This window comes from Oncorhynchus clarkii, chromosome 14 (genome assembly GCF_045791955.1).
Source record: "Oncorhynchus clarkii lewisi isolate Uvic-CL-2024 chromosome 14, UVic_Ocla_1.0, whole genome shotgun sequence".
Lineage (NCBI taxonomy): Eukaryota > Metazoa > Chordata > Actinopteri > Salmoniformes > Salmonidae > Oncorhynchus > Oncorhynchus clarkii.
The window spans coordinates 34,894,285-34,921,650 of record NC_092160.1 but is presented as its reverse complement, the minus strand read 5'-3'; the positions used below and the strand labels follow the sequence as shown (position 1 = coordinate 34,921,650).

The 27,366-nt window shown below is 48.2% G+C and overlaps 1 protein-coding gene across 2 annotated transcripts in view; it reads left to right on the top strand.

Annotated features, from left to right (window-relative positions):
* LOC139366565 (arf-GAP with Rho-GAP domain, ANK repeat and PH domain-containing protein 3-like) overlaps positions 1 to 27,366 on the top strand; it is a 72,241-nt gene that overhangs the window by 22,515 nt on the left and 22,360 nt on the right. Inside the window, exons 2-12 of one of the 2 annotated variants that reach the window (XM_071104210.1) lie at positions 3,506 to 4,675; positions 4,805 to 4,842; positions 5,094 to 5,176; positions 5,962 to 6,035; positions 6,296 to 6,652; positions 9,474 to 9,543; positions 9,639 to 9,759; positions 10,351 to 10,642; positions 10,783 to 10,982; positions 11,467 to 11,552; positions 11,842 to 12,024. In XM_071104210.1, the coding sequence (XP_070960311.1) occupies positions 3,588 to 4,675; positions 4,805 to 4,842; positions 5,094 to 5,176; positions 5,962 to 6,035; positions 6,296 to 6,652; positions 9,474 to 9,543; positions 9,639 to 9,759; positions 10,351 to 10,642; positions 10,783 to 10,982; positions 11,467 to 11,552; positions 11,842 to 12,024 (2,592 nt within the window). In that variant the 5' untranslated portion in view covers positions 3,506 to 3,587. The remainder of the gene's footprint in view (positions 1 to 3,505; positions 4,676 to 4,804; positions 4,843 to 5,093; positions 5,177 to 5,961; positions 6,036 to 6,295; positions 6,653 to 9,473; positions 9,544 to 9,638; positions 9,760 to 10,350; positions 10,643 to 10,782; positions 10,983 to 11,466; positions 11,553 to 11,841; positions 12,025 to 27,366) is intronic. The other variant, XM_071104211.1, reaches the window with a different exon arrangement.

The following is a 27,366-nucleotide window of genomic DNA, read 5'->3' as shown; positions in this document are numbered from 1 at the left end:
TTTAAATCATTTTAAATACTTTATCTGTGCTCGGTTTGAGCTTGTTTAGCTTAATAAACCAATAGAATAGTCCCATAACTGCAAACCCTATCCATTATGGGACTCCAGGCAGGCTAGAGCAAATGGTCAAGGCATTTGAACGATTTAGAATTGTATTTGAACCCAGGTCTAACACACACACCAGCCAGGGAAAAGTAGCCATTAAACACGCATTCCAAGCTCTTTCAGGAAGTGTTTCTACCAAGGCTTTCAAAGAGCTGTGCACCCAAACCTGACACGCAGTACAACCGCCTGCAGCTAGGGAGGGGTATCCCTGGACACCGTTTGTTGTTTCTCCATTACTTTTATCATTTAGATTATTGCATACATGTTGACTAAGAATACACTTTAAAATGGTGCCTTGTCGTCAACTAAATGGTACACACCTTCCAAAGAATTTTCAGAATTCATTAAATAATTGCAGTTTTCACATGTTACCTTATTAGATTTTTCTCATGCTGTCTATTCATCTCTTAGATGCTACTTCCTTCTTCCTGGTCAGCTGGTGCCATAACCCCCTACTTCCTTCTTCCTGGTCAGCTGGTGCCATAACCCCCTACTTCCTTCTCCCTGGTCTGCTGGTGCCATAACCCCCTACTTCCTTCTCCCTGGTCAGCTGGTGCCATAACCCCCTACTTCCTTCTCCCTGGTCAGCTGGTGCCATAACCCCCTACTTCCTTCTCCCTGGTCAGCTGGTGCCATAACCCCCTACTTCCTTCTTCCTGGTCTGCTGGTGCCATAACCCCCTACTTCCTTCTTCCTGGTCAGCTGGTGCCATAACCCCCTACTTCCTTCTTCCTGGTCAGCTGGTGCCATAACCCCCTACTTCCTTCTCCCTGGTCACCTGGTGCCATAACCCCCTACTTCCTTCTCCCTGGTCTGCTGGTGCCATAACCCCCTACTTCCTTCTCCCTGGTCAGCTGGTGCCATAACCCCCTACTTCCTTCTCCCTGGTCAGCTGGTGCCATAACCCCCTACTTCCTTCTTCCTGGTCAGCTGGTGCCATAACCCCCTACTTCCTTCTCCCTGGTCAACTGGTGCCATAACCCCCTACTTCCTTCTCCCTGGTCAGCTGGTGCCATAACCCCCTACTTCCTTCTTCCTGGTCTGCTGGTGCCATAACCCCCTACTTCCTTCTTCCTGGTCAGCTGGTGCCATAACCCCCTACTTCCTTCTCCCTGGTCACCTGGTGCCATAACCCCCTACTTCCTTCTTCCTGGTCAGCTGGTGCCATAACCCCATACTTCCTTCTTCCTGGTCAGCTGGTGCCATAACCCCCTACTTCCTTCTCCCTGGTCAGATGGTGCCATAACCCCCTACTTCCTTCTCCCTGGTCAGCTGGTGCCATAACCCCCTACTTCCTTCTTCCTGGTCAGCTGGTGCCATAACCCCCTACTTCCTTCTTCCTGGTGAGCTGGTGCCATAACCCCCTACTTCCTTCTCCCTGGTCAGCTGGTGCCATAACCCCCTACTTCCTTCTTCCTGGTCAGCTGGTGCCATAACCCCCTACTTCCTTCTTCCTGGTCAGCTGGTGCCATAACCCCCTACTTCCTTCTTCCTGGTGAGCTGGTGCCATAACCCCCTACTTCCTTCTCCCTGGTCTGCTGGTGCCATAACCCCCTACTTCCTTCTTCCTGGTGAGCTGGTGCCATAACCCCCTACTTCCTTCTCCCTGGTCTGCTGGTGCCATAACCCCCTACTTCCTTCTTCCTGGTCAGCTGGTGCCATAACCCCCTACTTCCTTCTCCCTGGTCAGCTGGTGCCATAACCCCCTACTTCCTTCTCCCTGGTCAGCTGGTGCCATAACCCCCTACTTCCTTCTTCCTGGTCAGCTGGTGCCATAACCCCCTACTTCCTTCTCCCTGGTCAACTGGTGCCATAACCCCCTACTTCCTTCTCCCTGGTCAGCTGGTGCCATAACCCCCTACTTCCTTCTTCCTGGTCTGCTGGTGCCATAACCCCCTACTTCCTTCTTCCTGGTCAGCTGGTGCCATAACCCCCTACTTCCTTCTCCCTGGTCAGCTGGTGCCCTAACCCCCTACTTCCTTCTCCCTGGTCAGCTGGTGCCATAACCCCCTACTTCCTTCTTCCTGGTCAGCTGGTGCCATAACCCCCTACTTCCTTCTCCCTGGTCAGCTGGTGCCATAACCCCCTACTTCCTTCTCCCTGGTCAGCTGGTTCCATAACCCCCTACTTCCTTCTCCCTTGTCAGCTGGTGCCATAACCCCCTACTTCCTTCTTCCTGGTGAGCTGGTGCCATAACCCCCTACTTCCTTCTCCCTGGTCAGATGGTGCCATAACCCCCTACTTCCTTCTTCCTGGTCAGCTGGTGCCATAACCCTCTACTTCCTTCTCCCTGGTCTGCTGGTGCCATAACCCCCTACTTCCTTCTTCCTGGTCAGCTGGTGCCATAACCCCCTACTTCCTTCTTCCTGGTCAGCTGGTGCCATAACCCCCTACTTCCTTCTTCCTGGTGAGCTGGTGCCATAACCCCCTACTTCCTTCTCCCTGGTCTGCTGGTGCCATAACCCTCTACTTCCTTCTTCCTGGTGAGCTGGTGCCATAACCCCCTACTTCCTTCTCCCTGGTCAGCTGGTGCCATAACCCTCTACTTCCTTCTCCCTGGTCTGCTGGTGCCATAACCCCCTACTTCCTGCTTCCCGGTCAGCTGGTGCCATAACCCCCTACTTCCTTCTTCCTGGTCAGCTGGTGCCATAACCCCCTACTTCCTTCTTCCTGGTCAGCTGGTGCCATAACCCCCTACTTCCTTCTCCCTGGTCAGCTGGTGCCATAACCCCCTACTTCCTTCTCCCTGGTCAGCTGGTGCCATAACCCCCCTACTTCCTTCTCCCTGGTCAGATGGTGCCATAACCCCCTACTTCCTTCTTCCTGGTCAGCTGGTGCCATAACCCCCTACTTCCTTCTCCCTGGTCAACTGGTGCCATAACCCCCTACTTCCTTCCCTGCCTGCTTTCTCTCCTCAGCCATGCTAACTTTACAGGCCTGTCTAAAACTGAACAATCATGTGTCTGTGTGTTCAATGACATCAGTCTTTGTTCCACATCTGTGATTTTAAGTGGCTGGCTGAAAGATGGCTGGTCACCTGCTGTGGAAAGGTCATGGTAATGCCATTTCAGTGGTCTTCCATTTCAGTGGTGATGCCATTTCAGTCCATTTCAGTGGTGATGCCACTGGAAGTTAACATGCTATCAATAGTAGTTCAGTTGAAATAATTACATAGTGTTTTGTGATGTAATAGACATGTTTAGTACATGTTTACAGTGTTACTCTGTGAGAATTTCACTGTGCCCGTTTACACACACTGTATCCTGTGCATATGACGAATAAGCTTTGATTTGATTTGAATTATAGTAAGGGAATGTAGTGAATTAGTTATTTTGTCAGAACAATTGACCAGTTGGAACACTAACTCAACATGAACCAATTATATTGTTGTTCATTTCAGATGGAGAGGAGTCTCCCTGTGTAAGGTCCATGATGGACATCGTCTTGACCACAGCAGCTGAAGGCCCCATCCAAGCTCATGTATGTACGTTGTTATGGCAACAATGGATGGAAACACGGACGTTGAGACCCTGTTGGCTGCGATCCACCTGGAGCGATACCTGAAGACCATCCGCCAGGCTGGCTTCCTCTTGGCCAGGGACCTCAGCCACCTAGACAATGGAGCTCTCATCCAGCTGGGTGTAACTGCCACCGGACACAGGAAGAGAATACTGAGACTGGTCCAGCACATTCAGAGGGTTACCAATCAGAATCAGTCGAAGCCGGAGCCATTAGAGCCCTTATTGGACCGTTGTCAGTCTGAGTCTGACATTAATTCCACACCCATCCAATCAGGAGGGCCGAGGTCTGACCAAGGGGGCGGAACAGGGGATATTCCGTTTGAAGCTTTCTGGAATAGTTCTGTTCCTAACATTCCATCCATGTTGATGAACTCCGGGTCAGAACAGCAGCAGTACAATGGGAATGTTGTCATAAAACCGGTTCCAAAACCTAGAACGGTGTTCTACATACACAAAACAGAACCCGCCCGGTTTCTCTCCTGTCCCGAATCACCGACACCACCAGATCCCCTGGTTCTAACCCTAACCAGGAAACCGTCTCAGGAATCTCTCTCCTTCACCATATTTAAAGGTTTGGCTTCAGGAGAATTTAACACTGACACAGTGGTGGTGGGGCCTGCCCCTAACCCTGCCCCTAACCCTACACCTACCCCTGCCCTGAGACACAGCCTAAGCCTGAGAGAGAGGAGACTGAGTAACTCCTCAGACTCTGGAGGTCCCCTGCCCCCTGTTCCCCCTCGGCTGAACCGAGGTATCCCTCCAGCCATGTTTAGTGGACCTACATCCACACCGCCGTCATCTGGTGGAAGGACTGAACAAAACCAGGACCAGTGCATGACAACCACACCTCCCTCATCCCCTTGTAACTATGACGACACTGGATTCCCCTCTTCGACCACTTCCCCTCCCGGCTCCCCGATGGAGATGGTCTCCAATGAGATCTACTGTGGCACTTCACCTGGCACGGCAGCTAGTAGTGGACGGATTCCCTGCAGCGCTCCTCAAACACCACCACGGCCAGAGATCCACACCTCTCCTGAAAGAAAGAGGTAGGTCAACGTCTGACTTTAACTTCGTATACCTATAAAGTAGTTATATAGGCCACCGTCGAGAGAGAGAGAGAGAGAGAGAGAGTATTGTTTTGTGTATCTAATGTTTTGTGTTGTGTCTCTCTGCAGCACTTTAAGTAATAACTCTTGTGAATCGTCCCACGGAGGTAAGTCTTACACATTACTTTCTGAAAGTAACCGTACAGATGGTTAAGTAAGACGTTATATCGATGTGTCATTCAGGCCTGTAAATGACTCTTGACCTGTTTTTAAAAAAAAATCAAGATCATTCGAGTTTTGCATTTCTAAAACGTAACTTTTTCGCTTACACTTGAACATACAGTTTAAATGCTTTATAACTGGTTATAATCATTAAATAATATATTATATCAAGGCTTATAATCTTCCTCCACCACAGTCCCCATGGAGGACCCAGAGGAGGAGATCAGTCCCTACTGTGAAACAGTCTTCCAGACCAGACGACCACTGCATCACTCTGAGGTGAGACTGGGACTCTGAGGATGTGTCACAAACGGCACACTATTCTCTATACAGTGCTCTACGTTTGACCAGAGCCCCATAGGCTTTCCAGGAAAACATCAAATGGTGTCTGAAAAGGTCCCAAGTAGTGCACTATATAGAGAATAGGGGGCCATATAGAGAATAGGGGGCCATTTGGAAAAGGACCTGAGTCTGTTATCTGGTTACAAGAACCCATCGGGACCTGAGTCTGTTATCTGGTTACAAGAACCCATCGGGACCTGAGTCTGTTATCTGGTTACAAGAACCCATCGGGACCTGAGTCTGTTATCTGGTTACAATAACCCATCAGGACCTGAGTCTGTTATCAGGTTACTACAATAACCCATCAGGACCTGAGTCTGTTATCAGGTTACAAGGACCCATCAGGACCTGAGTCTGTTATCTAGTTACAAGAACCCATCGGGACCTGAGTCTGTTATCTGGTTACGAGAACCCATCAGGACCTGAGTCTGTTATCTGGTTACAAGAACCCATCAGGACCTGAGTCTGTTATCAGGTTACAAGAACCCATCAGGACCTGAGTCTGTTATCAGGTTACAAGAACCCATCAGGACCTGAGTCTGTTATCAGGTTACAAGAACCCATCAGGACCTGAGTCTGTTATCAGGTTACGAGAACCCATCAGGACCTGAGTCTGTTATCAGGTTACAAGAACCCATCAGAGTTATATTGTGTTTAGTGTTTGTGATCACTTTAGCTCTCCTGACATTGATGAATGTGTTATCCATGTTGTGTTCTCAAAGGCGGAAAGGACCAACAGTGAAGGAAAGACCGGAATGACAAGAAAGGAGGAAGCGAAGCACAGAGAGGATCATGGGTAAGATTATTGTTTCTAGAGGAGTGGATAATACTTCAGGCTTTCCAATTTAACATCTTCTCACACAACTCTGACTACAGTCATAAGATAGAAAATGGTCTACTGTAGATTTAAAATGTTCCGTGTTCTCCATCTTTTCAAACCAATGTTGGTACCTGCTATCAGACACCGTATTCTCACACTAGAGAAACCTAAAGTGGCTGGAGTCAAGGTTATTACAAATGCATCAATCAATTATGGAGACTGTCTTTACACTGCAGGACATCCAAACTCTCCTGGGCCCAACGTCTGTCCCACGCCCTCCACAGTGAGTCCCAGGGCTACAGCACAGTAGGAGAGGCAGCACCACCCCCTCGCTGCCTCTCCTTACCCCCCAACCTGTACCCGTCGGAGCCAGATGAGGACCAGACGATATCCCCCTACGCCAGCTACACATCTCTCTCTGAGCAGACTGAACCCATCATCTGTGGCTGGCTGGATAAGCTATCACCACAAGGGTATGCCGGGTCCTGGTCCGGGTCCTGGTCTGGGCTGATGGTCCTATCCTCCTTTCCTCCCTCCGTCTTCTCCTCCCTTCTGAGGAACTGTCTCTGCCTCGTGTCTGTCCTCTCAAACCGGTTTGTCTCTCTTCTTCTTTCTTTCTTTCTTCTCATTGTGTTTCTCCAGTCTGTGTCTGTGTTTCTCCAGTCTGTGTCTGTGTTTCTCCAGTCTGTGTCTGTGTTTCTCCAGTCTGTGTCTGTGTTTCTCCAGTCTGTGTCTGTGTTTCTCCAGTCTGTGTCTGTGTTTCTCCAGTCTGTGTCTGTGTTTCTCCAGTCTGTGTCTGTGTTTCTCCAGTCTGTGTTTGTGTTTCTCCAGTCTGTGTTTGTGTTTCTCCAGTCTGTGTTTGTTTCTCCAGTCTGTGTTTGTTTCTTCAGTCTGTGTTTCTCCAGTCTGTGTTTGTGTTTCTCCAGTCTGTGTCTGTGTTTCTCCAGTCTGTGTCTGTGTTTCTCCAGTCTGTGTCTGTGTTTCTCCAGTCTGTGTCTGTGTTTCTCCAGTCTGTGTCTGTGTTTCTCCAGTCTGTGTCTGTGTTTCTCCAGTCTGTGTCTGTGTTTCTCCAGTCTGTGTTTGTGTTTCTCCAGTCTGTGTTTGTGTTTCTCCAGTCTGTGTTTGTTTCTCCAGTCTGTGTTTGTTTCTTCAGTCTGTGTTTCTCCAGTCTGTGTTTGTGTTTCTCCAGTCTGTGTCTGTGTTTCTCCAGTCTGTGTCTGTGTTTCTCCAGTCTGTGTCTGTGTTTCTCCAGTCTGTGTTTGTGTTTCTCCAGTCTGTGTCTGTGTTTCTCCAGTCTGTGTCTGTGTTTCTCCAGTCTGTGTCTGTGTTTCTCCAGTCTGTGTTTGTGTTTCTCCAGTCTGTGTCTGTGTTTCTCCAGTCTGTGTTTGTGTTTCTTGCTAAATGCTAAACAGTTGATATATACAGAGCCTTCAGAAATGATTCACACCTCTTGACTTTTTCCACATTGTGTTGTGTTACAGCCTAAATATAAAATTGATTAAATTGAGATTTTGCGTCACTGACCTACACACAATACCTCATAATGTCAAAGTGGGATTATGTTTTTATACATTTTTACTAGTTAATTAAAAATGAAAAGCTGAACTGAGTCAATAAGTATTCAAGCCTAAATAAGTTCAGGAGTAAAAATGTGCTTAACAAGAACCATAATAAATTGCATGGACTTTACCATAACAGTGTTTAACATGGTTGTTGAATGACTACCTCATCTCTGTACCTCACACAAGTATCTGTAAGGTCCCTCAGTCGAGCAGTGAGTTTCAAACACAGATTCAACCACAACCAGGGAGGTTTTTCAATGCCTCGCAAAGAAGGACACCTATTCGTAGATGGGTAAACATTTAAAAGCAAATTTTGAATATCCCTTTGAGCATGGTGAAGTTACTAATTACACTTTGGATGGAGTGTCAATACACCCCGTCACTACAAAGATACAGGTTTCCTTCTTAATTCAGTTGCCGGAGAGGAAGGAAACTGCTCTGGGATTTCACCATGAGGCCAATGGTGATTTTAAAACAGTCACCGAGTTTAATGGCTGTGATAGGAAAAAACTGAGGATGGATCAACAACATTGTAGTTACTCCACAATACTAACCTAAATGACTGCGTGAAATGAAGGAATCCTGTACTGCACTGGTTCTCAATCCTGGTCCTGTTTTTGCCCTAGCACTACACAGCTGATTCAAATGGTCAACTCGTCATTTTTTATTTTTTATTTTACCTTTATTTAACCAGGCAAGTCAGTTAAGAACAAATTCTTATTTTCAATGACGTCTAGGAACAGTGGGTTAACTGCCTGTTCAGGGGCAGAACGACAGAGTTGTACCTTGTCAGCTCGGGGATTTGAACTTGCCAGTCCAACGCTCTAACCACTTGGCTACCCTGCCGCCCCAATTATATCAATCATGAGGCTTTCATTTGAATCATGTTTGTAGTTCTCAAGCAAAAATGTAAATGTGCATCCCTTTGGGTGCCCAGGACCAGGATTGAGAACCACTGCTGTACAGAATAAAACTATTCCAAAAAATGCATCCTGTTTTGCGATAAGCCACTAAAGTAAAAAATGTGGCAAAGAAATAAACTTTTTGTCCTGAATACAAAGTTGTTATGTTTGGGGAAAATCCAACAAAACACATCACTGAGTACCATGCTTCAGATTTTCAAGCATGGTGGTGACTGCATCATGTTATGGGTATAATTGTCATCGGCAAGGACTAGGGAGTTTTTTTTTTAGGATACAAATAAACGTAATTGAGCTAAGCACAGGCAAAATCCTGAATGTTCCTGAGTGGCCTAGTTACAGTTTTGACTAAAATCGGCTTAAATCTATGTCAAGACTTGAACATGGCTGTCTAGCAATGATCAACAACAAACTTGACATACTGAAGATTTTTTTTATTATTATTAAGTATTGTACAATCCAGGTGTGCAAAGCTCTTAAGAGACTTACTCAGAAAGACACAGCTGTAATCACTGCTAAAGGTGCTTCTGCAAAGTATTGAATCAGGGGTGTAAATACTTATGTAAATGACCTGTATTTCTTAAAACATGTTTTCACTTTGTCATTATGGGGTATTGTGTGTAGATGGGTGATACGTGTTTTTTTATATTTAATCCATTTTGAAATGCAGGCTGTAACACAACAAAATGTGGAATAAGTTAAGGGGTATGAATACTTTCTGAAGGCTCTGTCTCTGCCTCATGTCTGTCCTCTCAACCCTGTCTCTTCCTTCCTGGTTCTCCAGTCTGTTTTGATGTTTCTTGTTAAATGCTAATCAGTTCCTATAGGTCAACAGCTCTGCTTTGCTCTTCAAATGTTAGATTTATTTTCTCCTTTTTTTAAAAAAAATCAGTGGTATGAGAATCTGATCATTTTTATATTTGGCATTCTAGGAACTATGTATTCCAGAAACGCTATGTGAAGTTTGATGGCAAAAATCTGCTGTACTTCGGCAGTGAAAAGGTAGGCTCCTTTTTCCTTCAATGACGGACTGTACTGCATATTGATTGTGAGAACCAGGATTGTTCATCATGTGCCTCTTTACTATTGTCTCCAAGGACCCATACCCCAAAGGAGTGATTCCTCTGGCTGCGATACAGATGGCTCGCATGGCCAAAGACAATAAATTTGAGATAGTGACAAGTCACAGGACATTTGTCTTCCGGGCTGATAACGAAGGTAAACAAAAAGTACCTTAACAACAACAGCAATTAAAATCTCACACACAAGCAACTACAGACGTCAGTTGTCCCACTTCTCTACACTTCTCCCAAAGTGTGTTTTTGCAAATTCCCCATCATTATTTTCAAAGCATTGGATATGTGTTGTTAAATCCAAGTGTGCAAGTGCATATTTTTAGGAGAATGGTGTAGGATCGGGACACAGCTATAGAGGAGTCCTCAGGGCATACAAGCAGAAACCAACCATGTGACAACCTTTATGTTGGACAAAGGTTGACCTCAGTGAGACAAGATTGTTTCAGTTACTGTCATAAACATCTTGTTTAGGACTTTATTTTAGGCTACTGATTCCTCTGGTATTTACCTATTAGGAAATCTTTTGCTATCAATAGATAGTTTCTGATACAATTAGTAACTGACTGGTACAGAAGGGTAGTTGTTTTGAATCCATACGACGCAAACAATAAATTCACATATTTTTCTTGTGTTATTACCATTTTACCATATACTTTCATAGTAAATACCTGGTATTTTTTTGTACTATAAAATAGTTAGTATTACCACTATCTTTCTACCTGTCCCCTCTCAGTGCAGAGACATCAGTGGTGCAGTACCCTACAGGGGAGGGTGAAGGAACAGCTTGTGTTCGGGCGCCCTCGCTTCGGTCCTGGCAGCCACTGTCAGAGGAGTGGTCCTCTGGAGCTCAAAGGGACCAAGTCAAAAATCTACGTGGCCATCAACACAGAGCAGGTCTGGCTGTACAAGACTGAGCAGTGTTTTAGGAATGGGATTGGAATCACGCTGATCGAGGCCAGAGGAGCTACGATCAGAGACGGCAAAGGAAAGAGCTTTGATCTCATCACACCTTACAAAACATTCAGGTTTGTATTTACCGACGTGGCAATAACACACATTTCTCTAGTTTTAGCAACAATAAAGTCTGTTCATCATGGACTTCCTACACTGCTGTTTCTGAAAGAAAATGAAAAAAAAAATGGTGATTGATTGATTGTCCCTGTAGTTTCACAGCTGAGTCTGAGCGGGATAAGAGGGACTGGATGGAGGCTGTACAGGAGTCCATAGCAGAGACCCTGTCTGACTACGAGGTGGCTGAGAAGATCTGGTCCAACAGGTTCAATAAGCTCTGTGCTGACTGCCAAGCAGTCAACCCTGACTGGGCCTCCATTAACCTCTGTGTTGTCATCTGTAAGAACTGTGCAGGTGAGACAGTGTTTCCCCTACTATTGTATAGGTGGGGCGGGCTCCCCCTCCCTAGCTCTGTTGCCCCCCCCCCCCCCCCTGCCTAAAAGAGTGGGGTTGCAGTTTGATGCCTGTGGGCCTAGTTGGGTGTTGCTTTGGGGGACTTAGCGTCCCGCCTGGTGAGTGTGACTGATGAGATGGCATTGGCAGCTGTTGGCCAGGTGTCTTAGTTATCAGCCCATTGTCATGAGCCACAACAGTTTAATTCTCACCTGTGTTGTTTTAGCACACCTGTGGTGTTGTAGCACACCTGTGGTGTTGTAGCACACCTGTGCCAGGTGACGTGCTATGTTGCTCTAGAAGTGTTTCCAAATACAAACATCATGTCCCTCTCTCGTGGTTCTCTCTAGCGAGGCAGCGCCTGAGTGTCCTGTTACCAACACAATACCACTGTCTCGTACCAGGAGAGTGATTATGGAGGTATTTTGTCCCCTTTCCCCTGCAGGTCAACACAGAGGTCTGGGGACTATGGTGTCTAAAGTACAGAGCCTGAAACTGGACACCAGCGTGTGGAGCAATGAGATCGTCCAGGTGAGAGTAAAGGGAACGGTTCTTCAGGGAAAGGGTGTGGGAAAGAATCAGGGGGATATGCTCATGTTTATTTTAGTCAAGTGGCAAAATATTTTCCAGGATACTGAAATTAGTTTGTTTTGTTGTGTATCAGGTACTTCTCGACACTTTTACCTCCCAAAAAAATCCATTATATTGGAACAGTTTAAATATATTTTGTACGTTTTTAAGTTGAAAGTCAGATGATAGACTGTGAATATACTAAAACCCTCATGACTTCCCTTTTTTATTCTGTGTTTGTGTTCGTCAGCTCTTCATAATGTTGGGGAACGACCGAGCCAATGAGTTCTGGGCGGCCAGGCTATCTCCAGCTGACGGGTTAGACTGTGACGCCACACCGGACCAGCGGAAGGAGTTTATCATCCAGAAGTACCGTGAGGGGCGCTACCGACACCCCCACCCCAACTTCAACACACAAGAGGAGCTGCTCAAGGTACAGGAACACAAATAGTATAGATTTCAAATATATAGCTGCTATAAGAGGATTCAAAGGACGTGTGTTGCGGGCTCCCGAGTGGCACGGCGGTCTAAGGCACTGCATCTCAATGCAAGAGGCGTCACTACGGTCCCTGGTTTGAATCCAGGCTGTATCGCAACTGGCCGTGATTGGGAGTCCCGTAGGGTAGCACAGAATTGGCCCAGTGTCGTCAGGGTTTGGCCCTGGGTAGGCCGTCATTGTAAATAAGAATTTGTTCTTAATAACTGACTTGCCGAGTTAAATAAAGGTTCAATATAATAAAAAGTATAGGCTATATTCGTACCATTAAACCCTTAACACTAGTGTACAAGGTGCACGAATGGAGAACATTTTCTAGTTTGTTATGAAGGAACAATTAAATTACTATCTGTCTTGACAGCCTTGGCTGACTGCTGTGCCTCACAGTAAAAACACATGGAGGGACCCTACCCTTACAGTAGAAACACATGTTGGGACCCTACCCTTACAGTAGAAACACATGGAGGGACCCTACCCTTACAGTAGAAACACATGGAGGGACCCTACCCTCACAGTAGAAACACATGGAGGGACCCTACCCTTACAGTAAAAACACATGGAGGGACCCTACCCTTACAGTAGAAACACATGGAGGGACCCTACCCTTACAGTAGAAACACATGGAGGGACCCTACCCTTACAGTAGAAACACATGGAGGGACCCTACCCTAACAGTAGAAACACATGTTGGGACCCTACCCTCACAGTAGAAACACATGTTGGGACCCTACCCTTACAGAAAAACACATGGAGGGACCCTACCCTTACAGTAGAAACACATGTTGGGACCCTACCCTCACAGTAGAAACACATGTTTGGACCCTACCCTCACAGTAGAAACACATGTTTGGACCCTACCCTCACAGTAGAAACACATGGAAGGACCCTACCCTCACAGTAGAAACACATGGAGGGACCCTACCCTCACAGTAGAAACACATGGAGGGACCCTACCCTTACAGTAGAAACACATGGTGGGACCCTACCCTTACAGTAGAAACACATGGAGGGACCCTACCCTCACAGTAGAAACACATGGAGGGACCCTACCCTCACAGTAGAAACACATGGAGGGACCCTACCCTTACAGTAGAAACACATGGTGGGACCCTACCCTTACAGTAGAAACACATGGAGGGACCCTACCCTAACAGTAGAAACACATGTTGGGACCCTACCCTCACAGTAGAAACACATGTTGGGACCCTACCCTTACAGAAAAACACATGGAGGGACCCTACCCTTACAGTAGAAACACATGTTGGGACCCTACCCTCACAGTAGAAACACATGTTTGGACCCTACCCTCACAGTAGAAACACATGTTTGGACCCTACCCTCACAGTAGAAACACATGGAGGGACCCTACCCTCACAGTAGAAACACATGGAGGGACCCTACCCTCACAGTAGAAACACATGGAGGGACCCTACCCTTACAGTAGAAACACATGGTGGGACCCTACCCTTACAGTAGAAACACATGGAGGGACCCTACCCTCACAGTAGAAACACATGGAGGGACCCTACCCTCACAGTAGAAACACATGGAGGGACCCTACCCTTACAGTAGAAACACATGGTGGGACCCTACCCTTACAGTAGAAACACATGGTGGGACCCGACCCTTACAGTAGAAACACATGGAGGGACCCTACCCTCACAGTAGAAACACATGGTGGGACCCTACCCTTACAGTAGAAACACATGTTTGGACCCTACCCTCACAGTAGAAACACATGTTTGGACCCTACCCTCACAGTAGAAACACATGGAGGGACCCTACCCTCACAGTAGAAACACATGGAGGGACCCTACCCTCACAGTAGAAACACATGGAGGGACCCTACCCTTACAGTAGAAACACATGGAGGGACCCTACCCTCACAGTAGAAACACATGGAGGGACCCTACCCTCACAGTAGAAACACATGGAGGGACCCTACCCTTACAGTAGAAACACATGGTGGGACCCTACCCTTACAGTAGAAACACATGTTGGGACCCTACCCTCACAGTAGAAACACATGTTTGGACCCTACCCTCACAGTAGAAACACATGTTTGGACCCTACCCTCACAGTAGAAACACATGGAAGGACCCTACCCTCACAGTAGAAACACATGGAGCGACCCTACCCTCACAGTAGAAACACATGGAGGGACCCTACCCTTACAGTAGAAACACATGGTGGGACCCTACCCTTACAGTAGAAACACATGGAGGGACCCTACCCTCACAGTAGAAACACATGGAGGGACCCTACCCTCACAGTAGAAACACATGGAGGGACCCTACCCTTACAGTAGAAACACATGGTGGGACCCTACCCTTACAGTAGAAACACATGGAGGGACCCTACCCTAACAGTAGAAACACATGTTGGGACCCTACCCTCACAGTAGAAACACATGTTGGGACCCTACCCTTACAGAAAAACACATGGAGGGACCCTACCCTTACAGTAGAAACACATGTTGGGACCCTACCCTCACAGTAGAAACACATGTTTGGACCCTACCCTCACAGTAGAAACACATGTTTGGACCCTACCCTCACAGTAGAAACACATGGAGGGACCCTACCCTCACAGTAGAAACACATGGAGGGACCCTACCCTCACAGTAGAAACACATGGAGGGACCCTACCCTTACAGTAGAAACACATGGTGGGACCCTACCCTTACAGTAGAAACACATGGAGGGACCCTACCCTCACAGTAGAAACACATGGAGGGACCCTACCCTCACAGTAGAAACACATGGTGGGACCCTACCCTTACAGTAGAAACACATGGTGGGACCCGACCCTTACAGTAGAAACACATGGAGGGACCCTACCCTCACAGTAGTAACACATGTTAGGACCCTACCCTCACAGTAGAAACACATGGAGGGACCCTACCCTCACAGTAGAAACACATGGTGGGACCCTACCCTTACAGTAGAAACACATGTTTGGACCCTACCCTCACAGTAGAAACACATGTTTGGACCCTACCCTCACAGTAGAAACACATGGAGGGACCCTACCCTCACAGTAGAAACACATGGAGGGACCCTACCCTCACAGTAGAAACACATGGAGGGACCCTACCCTTACAGTAGAAACACATGGAGGGACCCTACCCTCACAGTAGAAACACATGGAGGGACCCTACCCTCACAGTAGAAACACATGGAGGGACCCTACCCTCACAGTAGAAACACATGGTGGGACCCTACCCTTACAGTAGAAACACATGGTGGGACCCTACCCTTACAGTAGAAACACATGTTGGGACCCTACCCTCACAGTAGAAACACATGTTTGGACCCTACCCTCACAGTAGAAACACATGTTTGGACCCTACCCTCACAGTAGAAACACATGGAAGGACCCTACCCTCACAGTAGAAACACATGGAGGGACCCTACCCTCACAGTAGAAACACATGGAGGGACCCTACCCTTACAGTAGAAACACATGGTGGGACCCTACCCTTACAGTAGAAACACATGGAGGGACCCTACCCTCACAGTAGAAACACATGGAGGGACCCTACCCTCACAGTAGAAACACATGGAGGGACCCTACCCTTACAGTAGAAACACATGGTGGGACCCTACCCTTACAGTAGAAACACATGGAGGGACCCTACCCTAACAGTAGAAACACATGTTGGGACCCTACCCTCACAGTAGAAACACATGTTGGGACCCTACCCTTACAGAAAAACACATGGAGGGACCCTACCCTTACAGTAGAAACACATGTTGGGACCCTACCCTCACAGTAGAAACACATGTTTGGACCCTACCCTCACAGTAGAAACACATGTTTGGACCCTACCCTCACAGTAGAAACACATGGAGGGACCCTACCCTCACAGTAGAAACACATGGAGGGACCCTACCCTCACAGTAGAAACACATGGAGGGACCCTACCCTTACAGTAGAAACACATGGTGGGACCCTACCCTTACAGTAGAAACACATGGAGGGACCCTACCCTCACAGTAGAAACACATGGAGGGACCCTACCCTCACAGTAGAAACACATGGAGGGACCCTACCCTTACAGTAGAAACACATGGTGGGACCCTACCCTTACAGTAGAAACACATGGTGGGACCCGACCCTTACAGTAGAAACACATGGAGGGACCCTACCCTCACAGTAGAAACACATGGTGGGACCCTACCCTTACAGTAGAAACACATGTTTGGACCCTACCCTCACAGTAGAAACACATGTTTGGACCCTACCCTCACAGTAGAAACACATGGAGGGACCCTACCCTCACAGTAGAAACACATGGAGGGACCCTACCCTCACAGTAGAAACACATGGAGGGACCCTACCCTTACAGTAGAAACACATGGAGGGACCCTACCCTCACAGTAGAAACACATGGAGGGACCCTACCCTCACAGTAGAAACACATGGAGGGACCCTACCCTTACAGTAGAAACACATGGTGGGACCCTACCCTTACAGTAGAAACACATGTTGGGACCCTACCCTCACAGTAGAAACACATGTTTGGACCCTACCCTCACAGTAGAAACACATGTTTGGACCCTACCCTCACAGTAGAAACACATGGAAGGACCCTACCCTCACAGTAGAAACACATGGAGGGACCCTACCCTCACAGTAGAAACACATGGAGGGACCCTACCCTTACAGTAGAAACACATGGTGGGACCCTACCCTTACAGTAGAAACACATGGAGGGACCCTACCCTCACAGTAGAAACACATGGAGGGACCCTACCCTCACAGTAGAAACACATGGAGGGACCCTACCCTTACAGTAGAAACACATGGTGGGACCCTACCCTTACAGTAGAAACACATGGAGGGACCCTACCCTAACAGTAGAAACACATGTTGGGACCCTACCCTCACAGTAGAAACACATGTTGGGACCCTACCCTTACAGAAAAACACATGGAGGGACCCTACCCTTACAGTAGAAACACATGTTGGGACCCTACCCTCACAGTAGAAACACATGTTTGGACCCTACCCTCACAGTAGAAACACATGTTTGGACCCTACCCTCACAGTAGAAACACATGGAGGGACCCTACCCTCACAGTAGAAACACATGGAGGGACCCTACCCTCACAGTAGAAACACATGGAGGGACCCTACCCTTACAGTAGAAACACATGGTGGGACCCTACCCTTACAGTAGAAACACATGGAGGGACCCTACCCTCACAGTAGAAACACATGGAGGGACCCTACCCTCACAGTAGAAACACATGGTGGGACCCTACCCTTACAGTAGAAACACATGGTGGGACCCGACCCTTACAGTAGAAACACATGGAGGGACCCTACCCTCACAGTAGAAACACATGTTTGGACCCTACCCTCACAGTAGAAACACATGGAGGGACCCTACCCTCACAGTAGAAACACATGGTGGGACCCTACCCTTACAGTAGAAACACATGTTTGGACCCTACCCTCACAGTAGAAACACATGTTTGGACCCTACCCTCACAGTAGAAACACATGGAGGGACCCTACCCTCACAGTAGAAACACATGGAGGGACCCTACCCTCACAGTAGAAACACATGGAGGGACCCTACCCTTACAGTAGAAACACATGGAGGGACCCTACCCTCACAGTAGAAACACATGGAGGGACCCTACCCTCACAGTAGAAACACATGGAGGGACCCTACCCTTACAGTAGAAACACATGGTGGGACCCTACCCTTACAGTAGAAACACATGGTGGGACCCTACCCTTACAGTAGAAACACATGGAGGGACCCTACCCTAACAGTAGAAACACATGTTGGGACCCTACCCTCACAGTAGAAACACATGTTGGGACCCTACCCTTACAGAAAAACACATGGAGGGACCCTACCCTTACAGTAGAAACACATGTTGGGACCCTACCCTCACAGTAGAAACACATGTTTGGACCCTACCCTCACAGTAGAAACACATGTTTGGACCCTACCCTCACAGTAGAAACACATGTTTGGACCCTACCCTCACAGTAGAAACACATGGAGGGACCCTACCCTCACAGTAGAAACACATGGAGGGACCCTACCCTTACAGTAGAAACACATGGTGGGACCCTACCCTTACAGTAGAAACACATGTTAGGACCCTACCCTCACAGTAGAAACACATGAAGGGACCCTACCCTCACAGTAGAAACACATGTTGGGACCCTACCCTCACAGTAAAAACACATGTTGGGACCCTACCCTCACAGTAGAAACACATGTTAGGACCCTACCCTCACAGTAGAAACACATGGAGGGACCCTACCCTCACAGTAGAAACACATGGTGGGACCCTACCCTTACGGCGAAGAAACACATGTTGGGACCCTACCCTTACAGTAGAAGCACATGTTGGGACCCTACCCTCACAGTAGAAACACATGGAGGGACCCTACCCTTACAGTAGAAACACATGGAGGGACCCTACCCTTACAGTAGAAACACATGTTGGGACCCTACCCTTACAGTAGAAACACATGGTGGGACCCTACCCTCACAGTAGAAACACATTTTGGGACCCTACCCTTACAGTAGAAACACATGTTGGGACCCTACCCTTATGAGAAAGAAACACATGAAGGGACCCTACCCTCACAGTAGAAACACATGTTGGGACCCTACCCTCACAGTAAAAACACATGTTGGGACCCTACCCTCACAGTAGAAACACATGTTGGGACCCTACCCTTATGAGAAAGAAACACATGAAGGGACCCTACCCTTACAGTAGAAACACATGGAGGGACCCTACCCTTACAGTAGAAACACATGTTGGGACCCTACCCTCACAGTAAAAACACATGTTGGGACCCTACCCTTATGAGAAAGAAACACATGAAGGGACCCTACCCTCACAGTAGAAACACATGTTGGGACCCTACCCTCACAGTAAAAACACATGTTGGGACCCTACCCTCACAGTAGAAACACATGTTGGGACCCTACCCTTATGAGAAAGAAACACATGAAGGGACCCTACCCTTACAGAAGAAACACATGGAGGGACCCTACCCTTATGGGGAAGAAACACATGGAGGGACCCTACCCTTACAGTAGAAACACATGGAGGGACCCTACCCTCACAGTAGAAACACATGTTTGGATCCTACCCTTACAGTAAAAACACATGGAGGGACCCTACCCTTACAGTAGAAACACATGTTGGGACCCTACCCTTATGGGGAAGAAACACATGGAGGGGCCCTACCCTCACAGTAGAAACACATGTTAGGACCCTACCCTTACAGTAGAAACACATGGAGGGACCCTACCCTCACAGTAAAAGCACATGTTGGGACCCTACCCCCACAGTAGAAACACATGTTGGGACCCTACCCTTACAGTAAAAACACATGTTGGGACCCTACCCTTACAGTAGAAAAACATGGAGGGACCCTACCCTCACAGTAGAAACACATGTTGGGACCCTACCCTTACAGTAAAAACACATGGAGGGACCCTACCCTTACAGTAGAAACGCATGGAGGGACCCTACCCTTACAGTAGAAACACATGGAGGGACCCTACCCTCACAGTAGAAACACATGTTGGGACCCTACCCTCACAGTAGAAACACATGTTGGGACCCTACCCTCACAGTAGAAACACATGTTGGGACCCTACCCTTACAGTAGAAACACATGGAGGGACCCTACCCTTACTTTAGAAACACATGGAGGGACCCTACCCTCACAGTAGAAACACATGGAGGGACCCTACCCTCACAGTAGAAACACATGTTGGGACCCTACCCTCACAGTAGAAACACATGTTGGGACCCTACCCTTACAGTAGAAACACATGTTGGGACCCTACCCTTACAGTAGAAACACATGGAGGGACCCTACCCTTACAGTAGAAACACATGGAGGGACCCTACCCTCACAGTAGAAACACATGTTGGGACCCTACCCTCACAGTAGAAACACATGTTGGGACCCTACCCTTACAATAGAAACACATGGAGGGACCCTACCCTTATGGAGGGACCCTACCCTCACAGTAGAAACACATGTTGGGACCCTACCCTTACAGTAGAAACACATGGAGGGACCCTACCCTTACAGTAGAAACACATGGAGGGACCCTACCCTTATGGAGGGACCCTACCCTCACAGTAGAAACACATGGAGGGACCCTACCCTTACAGTAGAAACACATGGAGGGACCCTACCCTTACAGTAGAAACACATGGTGGGACCCTACCCTTACAGTAGAAACACATGGTGGGACCCTACCCTTACAGTAGAAACACATGGAGGGACCCTACCCTCACAGTAGAAACACATGTTAGGACCCTACCCTCACAGTAGAAACACATGGAGGGACCCTACCCTCACAGTAGAAATACATGGTGGGACCCTACCCTTACAGTAGAAACACATGGAGGGACCCTACCCTCACAGTAGAAACACATGTTAGGACCCTACCCTCACAGTAGAAACACATGGAGGGACCCTACCCTCACAGTAGAAACACATGGTGGGACCCTACCCTTACGGCGAAGAAACACATGTTGGGACCCTACCCTTACAGTAGAAGCACATGTTGGGACCCTACCCTCACAGTAGAAACACATGGAGGGACCCTACCCTTACAGTAGAAACACATGGAGGGACCCTACCCTTACAGTAGAAACACATGTTGGGACCCTACCCTTACAGTAGAAACACATGGTGGGACCCTACCCTCACAGTAGAAACACATGTTGGGACCCTACCCTTACAGTAGAAACACATGTTGGGACCCTACCCTTATGAGAAAGAAACACATGAAGGGACCGTACCCTCACAGTAGAAACACATGTTTGGACCCTACCCTCACAGTAGAAACACATGTTTGGACCCTACCCTCACAGTAGAAACACATGGAGGGACCCTACCCTCACAGTAGAAACACATGGAGGGACCCTACCCTCACAGTAGAAACACATGGAGGGACCCTACCCTTACAGTAGAAACACATGGTGGGACCCTACCCTTACAGTAGAAACACATGGTGGGACCCTACCCTTACAGTAGAAACACATGGAGGGACCCTACCCTAACAGTAGAAACACATGTTGGGACCCTACCCTCACAGTAGAAACACATGTTGGGACCCTACCCTTACAGAAAAACACATGGAGGGACCCTACCCTTACAGTAGAAACACATGTTGGGACCCTACCCTCACAGTAGAAACACATGTTTGGACCCTACCCTCACAGTAGAAACACATGTTTGGACCCTACCCTCACAGTAGAAACACATGGAGGGACCCTACCCTCACAGTAGAAACACATGGAGGGACCCTACCCTCACAGTAGAAACACATGGAGGGACCCTACCCTTACAGTAGAAACACATGGTGGGACCCTACCCTTACAGTAGAAACACATGGAGGGACCCTACCCTCACAGTAGAAACACATGGAGGGACCCTACCCTCACAGTAGAAACACATGGAGGGACCCTACCCTTACAGTAGAAACACATGGTGGGACCCTACCCTTACAGTAGAAACACATGGTGGGACCCTACCCTTACAGTAGAAACACATGGAGGGACATGGAGGGACCCTACCCTCACAGTAGAAACCTGGAGGGACCCTACCCTCACAGTAGAAACACATGGAGGGACCCTACCCTTACAGTAGAAACCTACCCACAGTAGAAACACATGTTAGGACCCTACCCTCACAGTAGAAACACATGGAGGGACCCTACCCTCACAGTAGAAACACATGGTGGGACCCTACCCTTACAGTAGAAACACATGGAGGGACCCTACCCTCACAGTAGAAACACATGTTAGGACCCTACCCTCACAGTAGAAACACATGGAGGGACCCTACCCTCACAGTAGAAACACATGGTGGGACGCTACCCTTACGGCGAAGAAACACATGTTGGGACCCTACCCTTACAGTAGAAGCACATGTTGGGACCCTACCCTCACAGTAGAAACACATGGAGGGACCCTACCCTTACAGTAGAAACACATGGAGGGACCCTACCCTTACAGTAGAAACACATGTTGGGACCCTACCCTTACAGTAGAAACACATGGTGGGACCCTACCCTCACAGTAGAAACACATTTTGGGACCCTACCCTTATGGGGAAGAAACACATGGAGGGGCCCTACCCTCACAGTAGAAACACATGTTAGGACCCTACCCTTACAGTAGAAACACATGGAGGGACGCTACCCTCACAGTAAAAGCACATGTTGGGACCCTACCCTCACAGTAGAAACACATGTTGGGACCCTACCCTTATGAGAAAGAAACACATGAAGGGACCCTACCCTTACAGTAGAAACACATGGAGGGACCCTACCCTTACAGTAGAAACACATGTTGGGACCCTACCCTCACAGTAAAAACACATGTTGGGACCCTACCCTTATGAGAAAGAAACACATGAAGGGACCCTACCCTCACAGTAGAAACACATGTTGGGACCCTACCCTCACAGTAAAACACATGTTGGGACCCTACCCTCACAGTAGAAACACATGTTGGGACCCTACCCTTATGAGAAAGAAACACATGAAGGGACCCTACCCTTACAGAAGAAACACATGGAGGGACCCTACCCTTATGGGGAAGAAACACATGGAGGGACCCTACCCTTACAGTAGAAACACATGGAGGGACCCTACCCTCACAGTAGAAACACATGTTTGGACCCTACCCTTACAGTAAAAACACATGGAGGGACCCTACCCTTACAGTAGAAACACATGTTGGGACCCTACCCTTATGGGGAAGAAACACATGGAGGGGCCCTACCCTCACAGTAGAAACACATGTTAGGACCCTACCCTTACAGTAGAAACACATGGAGGGACCCTACCCTCACAGTAAAAGCACATGTTGGGACCCTACCCTCACAGTAGAAACACATGTTGGGACCCTACCCTTACAGTAAAAACACATGTTGGGACCCTACCCTTACAGTAGAAACACATGTTGGGACCCTACCCTTACAGTAAAAACACATGGAGGGACCCTACCCTTACAGTAGAAACACATGGAGGGACCCTACCCTTACAGTAGAAACACATGGAGGGACCCTACCCTCACAGTAGAAACACATGTTGGGACCCTACCCTCACAGTAGAAACACATGTTGGGATCTACCCTCACAGTAGAAACACATGTTGGGACCCTACCCTTACAGTAGAAACACATGGAGGGACCCTACCCTTACAGTAGAAACACATGGAGGGACCCTACCCTCACAGTAGAAACACATGGAGGGACCCTACCCTCACAGTAGAAACACATGTTGGGACCCTACCCTCACAGTAGAAACACATGTTGGGACCCTACCCTTACAGTAGAAACACATGTTGGGACCCTACCCTTACAGTAGAAACACATGGAGGGACCCTACCCTTACAGTAGAAACACATGGAGGGGCCCTACCCTCACAGTAGAAACACATGTTGGGACCCTACCCTCACAGTAGAAACACATGTTGGGACCCTACCCTTACAGTAGAAACACATGGAGGGACCCTACCCTTATGGAGGGACCCTACCCTCACAGTAGAAACACATGTTGGGACCCTACCCTTACAGTAGAAACACATGGAGGGACCCTACCCTTACAGTAGAAACACATGGAGGGACCCTACCCTTATGGAGGGACCCTACCCTCACAGTAGAAACACATGGAGGGACCCTACCCTTACAGTAGAAACACATGGAGGGACCCTACCCTTACAGTAGAAACACATGGTGGGACCCTACCCTTACAGTAGAAACACATGGTGGGACCCTACCCTTACAGTAGAAACACATGGAGGGACCCTACCCTCACAGTAGAAACACATGTTAGGACCCTACCCTCACAGTAGAAACACATGGAGGGACCCTACCCTCACAGTAGAAATACATGGTGGGACCCTACCCTTACAGTAGAAACACATGGAGGGACCCTACCCTCACAGTAGAAACACATGTTAGGACCCTACCCTCACAGTAGAAACACATGGAGGGACCCTACCCTCACAGTAGAAACACATGGTGGGACCCTACCCTTACGGCGAAGAAACACATGTTGGGACCCTACCCTTACAGTAGAAGCACATGTTGGGACCCTACCCTCACAGTAGAAACACATGGAGGGACCCTACCCTCACAGTAGAAACACATGTTGGGACCCTACCCTTACAGTAGAAACACATGTTGGGACCCTACCCTTATGAGAAAGAAACACATGAAGGGACCGTACCCTCACAGTAGAAACATGTTGGGACCCTACCCTCACAGTAAAAACACATGTTGGGACCCTACCCTCATAGTAGAAACACATGTTGGGACCCTACCCTTATGAGAAAGAAACACATGAAGGGACCCTACCCTTACAGTAGAAACACATGGAGGGACCCTACCCTTACAGTAGAAACACATGTTGGGACCCTACCCTCACAGTAAAAACACATGTTGGGACCCTACCCTTATGAGAAAGAAACACATGAAGGGACCCTACCCTTACAGTAGAAACACATGGAGGGACCCTACCCTTATGGGGAAGAAACACATGGAGGGACCCTACCCTTACAGTAGAAACACATGGAGGGACCCTACCCTCACAGTAGAAACACATGTTTGGACCCTACCCTTACAGTAAAAACACATGGAGGGACCCTACCCTTACAGTAGAAACACATGTTGGGACCCTACCCTTATGGGGAAGAAACACATGGAGGGGCCCTACCCTCACAGTAGAAACACATGTTAGGACCCTACCCTTACAGTAGAAACACATGGAGGGACCCTACCCTCACAGTAAAAGCACATGTTGGGACCCTACCCTCACAGTAGAAACACATGTTGGGACCCTACCCTTACAGTAAAAACACATGTTGGGACCCTACCCTTACAGTAGAAACACATGTTGGGACCCTACCCTTACAGTAAAAACACATGGAGGGACCCTACCCTTACAGTAGAAACACATGGAGGGACCCTACCCTTACAGTAGAAACACATGGAGGGACCCTACCCTCACAGTAGAAACACATGTTGGGACCCTACCCTCACAGTAGAAACACATGTTGGGATCTACCCTCACAGTAGAAACACATGTTGGGACCCTACCCTTACAGTAGAAACACATGGAGGGACCCTACCCTTACAGTAGAAACACATGGAGGGACCCTACCCTCACAGTAGAAACACATGGAGGGACCCTACCCTCACAGTAGAAACACATGTTGGGACCCTACCCTCACAGTAGAAACACATGTTGGGACCCTACCCTTACAGTAGAAACACATGTTGGGACCCTACCCTTACAGTAGAAACACATGGAGGGACCCTACCCTTACAGTAGAAACACATGGAGGGGCCCTACCCTCACAGTAGAAACACATGTTGGGACCCTACCCTCACAGTAGAAACACATGTTGGGACCCTACCCTTACAGTAGAAACACATGGAGGGACCCTACCCTTATGGAGGGACCCTACCCTCACAGTAGAAACACATGGAGGGACCCTACCCTTACAGTAGAAACACATGGAGGGACCCTACCCTTACAGTAGAAACACATGGTGGGACCCTACCCTTACAGTAGAAACACATGGTGGGACCCTACCCTTACAGTAGAAACACATGGAGGGACCCTACCCTCACAGTAGAAACACATGTTAGGACCCTACCCTCACAGTAGAAACACATGGAGGGACCCTACCCTCACAGTAGAAATACATGGTGGGACCCTACCCTTACAGTAGAAACACATGGAGGGACCCTACCCTCACAGTAGAAACACATGTTAGGACCCTACCCTCACAGTAGAAACACATGGAGGGACCCTACCCTCACAGTAGAAACACATGGTGGGACCCTACCCTTACGGCGAAGAAACACATGTTGGGACCCTACCCTTACAGTAGAAGCACATGTTGGGACCCTACCCTCACAGTAGAAACACATGGAGGGACCCTACCCTCACAGTAGAAACACATGTTGGGACCCTACCCTTACAGTAGAAACACATGTTGGGACCCTACCCTTATGAGAAAGAAACACATGAAGGGACCGTACCCTCACAGTAGAAACATGTTGGGACCCTACCCTCACAGTAAAAACACATGTTGGGACCCTACCCTCATAGTAGAAACACATGTTGGGACCCTACCCTTATGAGAAAGAAACACATGAAGGGACCCTACCCTTACAGTAGAAACACATGGAGGGACCCTACCCTTACAGTAGAAACACATGTTGGGACCCTACCCTCACAGTAAAAACACATGTTGGGACCCTACCCTTATGAGAAAGAAACACATGAAGGGACCCTACCCTTACAGTAGAAACACATGGAGGGACCCTACCCTTATGGGGAAGAAACACATGGAGGGACCCTACCCTTACAGTAGAAACACATGGAGGGACCCTACCCTCACAGTAGAAACACATGTTGGGACCCTACCCTTACAGTAAAAACACATGGAGGGACCCTACCCTTACAGTAGAAACACATGTTGGGACCCTACCCTTATGGGGAAGAAACACATGGAGCGGCCCTACCCTCACAGTAGAAACACATGTTAGGACCCTACCCTTACAGTAGAAACACATGGAGGGACCCTACCCTCACAGTAAAAACACATGTTGGGACCCTACCCTCACAGTAGAAACACATGGAGGGACCCTACCCTTACAGTAAAAACACATGTTGGGACCCTACCCTTACAGTAGAAACACATGGAGGGACCCTACCCTCACAGTAGAAACACATCTTGGGACCCTACCCTTACAGTAAAAACACATGGAGGGACCCTACCCTTACAGTAGAAACACATGGAGGGACCCTACCCTTACAGTAGAAACACATGGAGGGACCCTACCCTCACAGTAGAAACACATGTTGGGACCCTACCCTCACAGTAGAAACACATGTTGGGACCCTACCCTCACAGTAGAAACACTTGTTGGGACCCTACCCTTACAGTAGAAACACATGTTGGGACCCTACCCTTACAGTAGAAACACATGGAGGGACCCTACCCTTACAGTAGAAACACATGGAGGGACCCTACCCTCACAGTAGAAACACATGTTGGGACCCTACCCTCACAGTAGAAACACATGTTGGGACCCTACCCTTACAGTAGAAACACATGGAGGGACCCTACCCTTATGGAGGGACCCTACCCTCACAGTAGAAACACATGTTGGGACCCTACCCTTACAGTAGAAACACATGGAGGGACCCTACCCTTACAGTAGAAACACATGGAGGGACCCTA